The sequence below is a fragment of the Octopus bimaculoides genome, chromosome 1, assembly GCF_001194135.2.
Source record: "Octopus bimaculoides isolate UCB-OBI-ISO-001 chromosome 1, ASM119413v2, whole genome shotgun sequence".
Lineage (NCBI taxonomy): Eukaryota > Metazoa > Mollusca > Cephalopoda > Octopoda > Octopodidae > Octopus > Octopus bimaculoides.
The window spans coordinates 165651721-165661496 of NC_068981.1; the positions used below are offsets into that span (position 1 = coordinate 165651721).

The 9776-nt window shown below is 36.0% G+C and overlaps 1 protein-coding gene across 1 annotated transcript in view; it reads right to left on the minus strand.

Annotated features, from left to right (window-relative positions):
* Positions 1-1649: 1649 nt before the first annotated feature.
* LOC106869309 (uncharacterized) overlaps positions 1650-9776 on the minus strand; it is a 49602-nt gene continuing 41475 nt past the window's right edge. Inside the window, exon 3 of the mRNA XM_014914995.2 lies at positions 1650-2086. Within this exon, the coding sequence (XP_014770481.1) occupies positions 1990-2086 (97 nt within the window). The 3' untranslated portion in view covers positions 1650-1989. The remainder of the gene's footprint in view (positions 2087-9776) is intronic.

Genomic DNA, 9776 nt, shown 5'->3' on the forward strand with positions numbered 1-9776 from the left:
TAATAATAATAATAATAATAATAATAATAATAATAATAATAATAATAATAATAATAATAATAATAATAATAATAATAATAGCGTCCCCTAAAACTAATGTCTGACATCGGAAAGCAGTTATGGAACAAGTCTGATATACAGAGATCTATAGTTTCACATATTTCATAAGTATAAAGGAAAGACGAAAGTTAAATAGATGAATGATAAAGATGGAGTAGAAAAATATGATGACTTTTTTCCGTAACGTTCACTTAAGTGAGTTTTAATAATAGATCCGACCGAGAATGGAAACCAGATAACGTAGTTAGGTCTGTGTAAAATTGGTTAACAAACATAAAAAGAGAAACAAAAATCACATACAAAAAAAAACAATGTAAAAACAAAGAAATGAAACAACATACAAAATTAAGCAATGAAATATTTTACTGTGCAAAAAGCAACATTACGTACATTACAAAGATCATTATAATCAGCTGAACTCAAAAGTTATAAAGCAAAATCATTACTAAAAATCATCAAATTTAGCAAGCTGAAGATCAATAACTGAAGATCAATGTTATTTCCATTCGAAAAACGTTACTGATATTGTTGTTTTCCTTTTCTTCTTGTAATGCCGAAAAGCAAAATATTCATTACTTAAAAACTAATTTATATCATTGTTTTTTTTTTGGGGGGGGGGTTCTACTATAAAGCTGGATGGTTTGTGGTGGATGACGGGAATGCAAAAAAATGCAAAATAAGGACATAGAAAAAAAGGAAAGAAATAATAAAGACTGATATTGGTTATTATTATAATCCTTTTCACTGTATGCACAATTCTCAGCTAGTGCTTATTTTATCGATCCCAAAATGATAAAAGATAAAATAGGCCGCAGAGGAATTTGAACTCAGAACGTGTATAATCAGCAGAAATGTCGCGAAGCGGCTTGTTCAGCGTGCTAACGATTCCGCCAGCTCACCGCCTTAGTTCCAAAGAGAAATAATAATAATAATAATCATTCTAACGTAGGCACATGGCCAAGCATTTTTGAAGAGGGATTGCAATGCTTCCAACACTAGGCAGATAGTTTATTTTGTCGACACCGGATAAAACGAAAGATAAAGTCGACATCAGAACGCAAAACAATTTGTTCGATGCTCTAACGATTCGGCTATTCACCGCTCTCACTATAAAGATAATTTCTTACATGAACGCAAGGTCAGAAATTGTATGGGTGGCGGGGATAGTCGATTGTATCGACTCGGAAGAGATAAAGGTAAAGTTGGCTTCGGCAGGTTTTGAACTCACAATGATAAAGAGCTGGAACAAATACCGCAAGGTAAGTTTGCCCGGCACTCTAACAATTCTGGCAATCCACCGTCCTCTTAACAATAAGTATAATGATTTCTAACATAGGCAAAAGATCGGAAACTCGGAGGAGAAACAGCCGAATAATATCGAAGTATTAAGTAGTACTTCGAATAGAAGGCTAAGTCGACCATGACAGGTTCGAATGTAAAGGGTCATAACTAAATACAGCAGTGTATTTTAAATATCCTACTGATTTAAGTAATCCACCATTCTAATAATAATGAAAACGTATTAATAATAATAATAATAATAATAATAAATATGAATAAATAAATAAAATGAAATCAAAAGATGAAGCGAGTTGAATAAAAATGAATTTTTATCATTAGTTTATTTTATTTTTATTTTTATTATATTTTTGGCATTTTTCAAAACTTAAATTATATTTTAACTAATTAAAACTTGTGACGCTTGACCAAATATGCATGATGCTTAGTCAGCATTTTTTTTTTTTTTTGCCGACTGTAACAAGAAGCTTAAGTAAGGAGGATGAATGTAAATCAAAAACAACAAAAGAAGAAAAAAATCTTTCCAGTTCTTGTTAAAGGCACTTGTTCAAAACTATGGAGCTGATATAATTACGTCACATGCCATTTTGTAGTAGCTGTTGTTGTTATTGCTGATGAATAAACCTACATTTAAACAACAGGTGTCTGTGTGTTCTTGGCGACGACAATGTCTTGGTAATGTTTCTTACAATACAAGATTCCTTCGGCTTGTGCATAATTATTGAGGCTGGAAAATTAAAAAAATATATATATATATATAAGGAATAATTAGGAAATGTTTTGCAAGAGTTGATAGTTATCTATGTAGTAAAATGATTTATAAGTTTGATACAAATAACATACATTTGTAGGTGTAGTGTGTACAGAATCTAATTAGTTGGATCAACCTCTGCTTGTGTGTGTGTGTGTGTGTGTGTGTGTGTGTGTGTGTGTGTGTGTGTGCACGTGTGCCTGTACGTGTGTGTGCGTGTGTGTGTGTGTGTGCGTGTGTGTGTGTGCAGTCGAAGGCGCGTGGCTTAGTGGTTAGGATATTCGTCTCATGATTGTAAGGTCATAAGTTCGATTCCTTGTGGTGCTTTGTATCCTTGAGCAAGATGCTTTATTTGACGTTCCTCCAGTTCACTCAGGTGGCAAAAATGAGGAGTGCTTATAATTCAAACGGCCAGCCTTGACATATCCTGTATCAGGCTGAATCTCCCTGGGCACTATACTAAGTGTGTGTGTGTGTAATGGGAAAATGTAGTCTGGAGATTTCTTGGAGACACAAGGTGTGTTATTAAAGCTTGCCTAGACTACATCTCCAATGCAATTAGTAACTCATACCTGTATACTGTGTACAAGATATCATATATATATACACACATGCATATATATATATATATATATATATATATATATATATATATATATATACATACATACATACATACATACATACATACATACATACATACATACATACATACAAAATAACAACAACGCTCACAAGGACCCTGGCCTTCTGAATGACTTTGGAGTACCTAATTTGTGGAATTTTTACTACCATCGGATTACATTACCTTGTTCATTCGGAACACGCCATTCCTGCACCGTAACTGAATAAGGATTTCTCTATTTGAAAACAAGACCGAAAATTACTCAGAAGCGATTAGATTGATTTTAACCGAGTCGACCTGAGCTACATTTCAACGCAAGATGTAGAGACGTGTAATTAATGCTGTAGAGCATTTCGTGCGACACTCAATCGATTCTGACACTTGAACAAAATAAAGAAAGGCAAAACTTATACAGGCATTCGTGCGATAAATAATGTTAATTATTTCATCTCTCATGGTGTTAAGTGTCTACTAACAAATGACTAAGTCCCATTCCTAATATCTTTAGAGAAAATAGGAATAAAAGTTGTGAAGTCTAAACCTTTTCAACATGATTAATAGCATAATTGAAATGAAATGGCTGCAATCGGAAAATCGAAACCAGATTGCCGACTCAGTTTTCGGATGCAAACTGTCCACTTGTAAGTTATGGACCGTTCCTGTTTTTCACAAGAGCAAACTATACTAAACTGTAAATATGAAAATATTTATAGCTGAGTTAACTTCATTGATAATTAAATACATTTTGTGACAGCTGAGAGAGTTTCAAACAGTGTTTAGTGATAAGTCGTGATTCTTTTGGCATCTCATCAACAGTGTTGACTCTTTCAGCGCCTCACCAACGGTGTAAATTTTCTGTAATTGGTTAGAAGTTGCTCTTCCGTCCTGAGTTTGTATTCCGCCGCGGTTAACTTTTCCTTTCATCATTTTGGGCTCGAGAAAATAAATACCAGTTGAATACTGGGAGTAACGTAATCAACTAATCCCCTAAAATTCTTGCAATTGTGCCAAAATTTGAAGCCTTTATTTATCTTCTTTTTCCTACTATGTCACATATTCGGGTTTTCTTTTCTTATTGTAAGAGATACGACTAATAGCACTTTTTTTTTGTAAGGCTTAAACTAGAAGAAGTGAGACTGTGTCCATGGCATTCGGAGTCCATTCATGACTTGTAGGCCCCCATATTTGATATGTACATGAATTATATATTACAGTTAGATATTTCATAGATCATAAGGTAAAAGAAATGAGATGTAAACTCAATACCTTAAAATGAATGCCATAAATGTTTTACCAGTATGAGGAACCAATATCATATTTTACCAAACTAGTTTCGTGGATGCCGACGCAAGACGGAAATAAGCTGTATTAATAATCTACTGGGGAAGATTCACTTATCTCATCGCTTTTCCTTCTCTGAAAGAGTATCGCTTGTTTAAAACATCTAACATCCCTCATTTGCAAAGTCTCCTTCAGTTTCTGACATTAAACGAAATTGTTTTTTAATCTATACAATACGGTTACGAGTAAAAGATGGTCTGGAGTAAATTAATCACTATAATTGTCAAGAATGCGGCATCAAGAAATCCCTAAACCCAGTCTTCGTTAGCAGAACAGATCTAAAAATAAGTAATGAAAACAGTGATTCTGAATTTTTAACATGACACCATGGTCTTTGTTGTAGAATTCTTGCTGTTATCTTTACTGAGAGCGCTAAAAAGTGTTTACGCCTACACGACAGTGCAACTTTACAAACCATATGCTTTTAACATTCTAGACTGTTTAGTAAACGATCTTAACAGACAGGAATAATTTTAACCGACTTGGCTCTGTCTCCTTGACGTAAGAGAAGAAACGAAAGCGAGCTCATTAACTGCTATCATCATTACCACCGCCAACAATATGATAACAATAATAATAATAACAATAATAACGAAACTAGGATTGATTACAATAATGTTTTATTGATAGCAGCATCAACTGGCGTCAGTTTCTATAGAATGATTAAGCTGATGGCATCATTTTACTGGAAGTATGGAATTCGGTTCAAAATTATCTTTCGCTAAACAACACTGTTATCAAGACAAACCATGTATTGCCAATGTGTGAGTTTGTGTGTGCGCGTATATATATATATATATATATATATATATATATATATATATATATACGACTCATCAATGAGCACGCTTTACCTTATGAGAACTTGAACGAGGAAATATCTTGTTTATCAAAACAGAATTATGTATGCATGAATTACAATATTAAACAAAAGAGAACTCAATAACTTTCATCAATATACATCCTTATGTAGATGGATAAGTGTGTGTACCTTTGTGTGTGTGCATGTATGCATGAATAATACATACGTGCGTGTACGTGTGTGTGTGTAGCCTGCTGACTACACACACACATACGCACACACGCATACACACGTATGTATGTAATAACATAAATAATATATAAATATATGCATATATCCATACGTATATGTACATACCTACATCTATATGTACACATAGATGCATATATGGGTACAGGACATCACACAAAACGTTAAACACAATGAAAAGCGAAAACATAAAGACGAAGACAGAAAACGAACTTTTTGTATGTATGTATGTATGTATGTATGTATCATGACGACCTCATTGTAGTTACAGAGAACCATATTGAATTTTGGCACGAAGCCAGCTTCTTTTATGATGTTATCTTCAAAAGATGTCATCTGAAATGCTGAGCTATAGTACCTGACCATCTTCAGCAAATATCTGGACTTTGTCTTAGAGACCAACAACTGCATTTTCAATGACACTGGATGCTTAGCCAACAGATGTATGCAAAATTTTCTGTTCCGACAACATATTGATGGCATTCCATCTCCTCAACATTTGCGTATCACTAAAGCAGTGAGCAGGAAAAATCGTCAGCACGCTGGACTAAATGCATAGCAGTATTTCGTCCGTCTTTACGTTCTGAGTTCAAATTCCACCGAGGTCGACTTTGCCTTTTGTCCTTTCGGGATCGATAAAATAAGTGCCAGTTGAGCGCTGGTGGTCGATGCAATCGACTTGACCCCGCTCCTCCAAAATTGCTGGCCTTGTGCCAAACTTTGACACCAAATTTAGTTTGTCACTAAGGCGGTGAGCTGGTAGGACCGTTAGCACGCTGAGCTAAGTGCCTTGCAGCATTTCGTCCGTCTTTACGTTCTGAGTTCAAATGCCACCGGAGTCGACTTTGCCTTTCATCCTTTCGGGTATCGATAAAATAAGTACCAATTAAGCACTAGGAAGCGATGTAATCGACTCACCCCCTCCCCTGAACTTGCTGGCTTTCTGCCAAAATTCAGCCAGTTGCTAGTGTGTTAATGAATAGTGCAGTATGAAGGAAGGTGGTTGCAAAAATAGTGCTGCACTTTGGCTGTTAGCTTCTGTTCGCAATGCTTGGAATCTAGCTTGGTTTTATTCAGTATATTCTTGTTATCTTGTCATGAAATACTTGATGTCATCATTATTAATGCCATCAAGTTGTTATGATAGCATCACAACAACTTGTTTTTCAATTTCCTTCTGTCTACTCCTTCATGCGTACTAAGCCATGCATAACGCTCTGTGGTTATTGCCACCTTCCCCTGACGTGTCTTGAAGTATTCATTCTCTCTCTCTCTCCCCTCTCTCTCTCTCTCTCTCCCTCTCCCTTTCCCTCTCTCTCTCCCTCTCCCCTCTCTCTCCATCTCTCTCTCTTCTAACTTTACCAGTTTCAGAAGAATTTTATCTTTTTATTTTCTCTTATAGTTGTTTCAATCATTGGATTGCGACAATGCGGGAGCACCGCCCAGAGGGGTTTAATCGAATAAATCGACCTAGTACTTGTATTTTAAGTCCGGCACTTATGCTATCTGTCTTTTTGTCGAACCGCTAAGTTACGGGGACACATGCAATGATACACACACACACACGGCAGAATTCCATGCAGTTTCCATCCATCAAATTCACTCACAACGTATTAGTCGACCACAGAAGACATTTGTCCAAAGTGACACGCAGTGGGACCGAGCCCGAAACCAGAAGCTTTCAAATCGAGTTTTTTAACCACACGGCCATGCCTCCACCTACAATTTTGTTTTTCAAGTGACTGAAAGAATGACACTTAAAAATCAAACAAATATTTGAACAGAATGAGAGTGAAGTCGGTACGAAGATTACAAATTATCTTTCTCACATTAACTAAGAACAAATGGAAAGAAATATACTAAAATATTGAGTGACTGTCCAAGAAAATTGTGACGATTACTGTTTTCGACTGGGTAACAAATAGATTAAAATTTTAATCAAAACACAAGAAGAGGTGTATAAAGACATGACTGTGTGAGCGAAGTTTCCGTTTGCTAAACGGAAACTGTTGGGAAGCCAGCCCTATATGTGTGCGTGTGTGAGTCTATGCGTTTGAATGTGTGTGTATCTGTGTATTCGAGTGTGTTCGTGTGTGTGTGTGTGTGTGTGCGCGTGTGTGTGTGTGTGTGTGTGTGTCTGTCATTGTGTTAGTGTCTGTTCGTCTTTGTGTTAGTGTCTGTTCTTTTCCCACCAGTGTTGCTTTGTTAACGTCCCCGTAACTTAGCGACTCATCAAGTGCTGGGGTCGATCTGTTCGACTAAACCATTCAAGGTGATGCCCTTGCATGCCATGGCCGCCGACCAATGACTGCAACAAGTAAAAGAGTGAGCAAACGGAAGTACGAAAGAAAGAAAACCGTTAATACATTTGGTAGTGGACACGTATCCAATAACAGTTTGACTTAGCTCCACGTTTCTTCAAATTTTCGAAGGCATAAAACCTGTCCACATCATCAGATGTTTGGCGGCAGAGAGAAGAAAATTAAGAAGAAACATAAAATGGCTTCTAACTGGAGTGTTTTCGATCTCCATTGGTCATTTCAAGTCTTTGACTTCCTACTGTAGGGACACAGCTTGCTATTACTCATGTTGCTCACATAAACACATACGTAACCTGACTCTATCAAATCGGTTACGTCCCCACGTGGTAGATGATGCTGAAATATCACGCCCTTCAGAATAACGAGTAACTGATACCAACATCTTGTCTACTCTGCCATGTGTAATATCCAATGTAAAGAACTAATGTCACTTAAATATCACACCCGTAGAATGCCGAGTACGTGACATCACCATCCTGTTTGCTCCACCACGAGGACCTATTAGTAAAAGAAGTAATACCAGTATCATGACAAAAACTATCATGTGATCTAAATTGACCAGTAGGGCCCTACCTCGAATCTATTTCAAATTCCTTTTAAATTTTCTTTATATGTGTACGCTCACCCCACTCCCACCCACCCCCACACATAACTGTTTATACATATATCCATATATACATTCTAGTGAGACACTTTCAGCTCTTTTATCCAGACTACAGATTTTCATTGGAGCCTATTATTATAAGTGAACTGGATTATATAGCAATAGACTTGCATAAAAGACTAGCAATGCTCATGTTCTCGAGCTCTCTTAACTAAAAAGGTTTTGTCGCTTAATCAGCGACCAGCATGAGATCTCTCAAGAAGGATTTAAGTTAATCTCAAAGAGAAATCATAGATGCGTACATACATACATACATACATACATACATACATACAAACATGCATACATACATACATACATGCATGCATGCATACATACATACATACATACATACATACATACATACATACATACATGATTTGGGATAGATAAGAAAAACTGTGTACAGTTGTGGAAATTAGCTGCCCAGCAGATGTTAACATAAAGCTGAAGATCAGTGAAAAAGAGAATACCTACGCTGGACTATTAAGAAATCTGCAGTCACTTTATCCAGATTACAAGTTCAAGTTTATACCTGTAATTATTGGGGCCCTGGAATATGTAACATACTGCTTAAATGCCAATCTTGAGAAATTAGGCTTCTCAAATCCAGGAAGAAGAAAGCTAATTCGAAGACTACAGATCCAATTCATCAGTGGAACTGTAAAAATCTGTAAAACTTTCCAGAAGTTTATCATTTAGATATATATGAGCATGTCTAGATATGCAACTATATGCATGAGAATGCATACATAAAGCAAAACATACAAATCTGCACATAGATGCATACAAACAAACAAAAATACCTTGTTGTTGATGTTGAAATGCCAATGAAGGAGCCTTGGATCTCGGGTAGAAACCGGCTCTTTCTCTGTTGGCAAGAAATCTTGAAATAAAACTGAACAATCATACATACACAAGATGCTTATTAATACTCGCACTGTACAAAATATTGATACATAGGTTATTCTACTTTGAAAATTTCCGTAATCTAAATTCATATTGATTTCAAATTTTGGCACAAGGCCAGCAATTTCGAGGAAGGGCGTAAATCGATTACATCGACCACAGTGTTCAACTGATACTTGTCGCTCTCGAAAGTCGACCTCGGCGAAGTTTGAACTTAGAAAATGAAGACGAACGAAATGCCGCTAAGCATTTCACCCTTAAATTAAAATCATATTAATAACAATAATTGATATTAAAAAATTCACAAAACTTCAGGCAAAGAGCATTAGGTCGCGATTTATTAAAAGTCATTTATTCAAGATGATGCTTTATAAATAGTGTCCAGATGGTTTTCGCCTGAAGGTTCATGAATGTTTAAATCTATATATATAAAAAAGTGAGAATGGGTGTCTGTCTGTCTGTCTGTTTGTCTGTCTGTCTGTCTGTGTGAATCCCTAAAACTCGAGAACTACGCAACCAATTTCATTCAAATTTTACACATGCCTTACTTAGGGTTCCAGTTGTGTTTTAGTCAAAAAAAATTATTAACTTCTTGCAGAGTTCGAGCACACGGCAACATAATATCTCCTCCACTATTTAAGTATTACGTGTCAAAAGTGAAACAAAAACACTCATGTCAAATACTTTCACTTTAAAAATAAAACTATTCCACTAACTGAAACAATCACATTTCGATACTGTAGTGACAGATACTTTCACAGAGAGAGAAAGAGAGA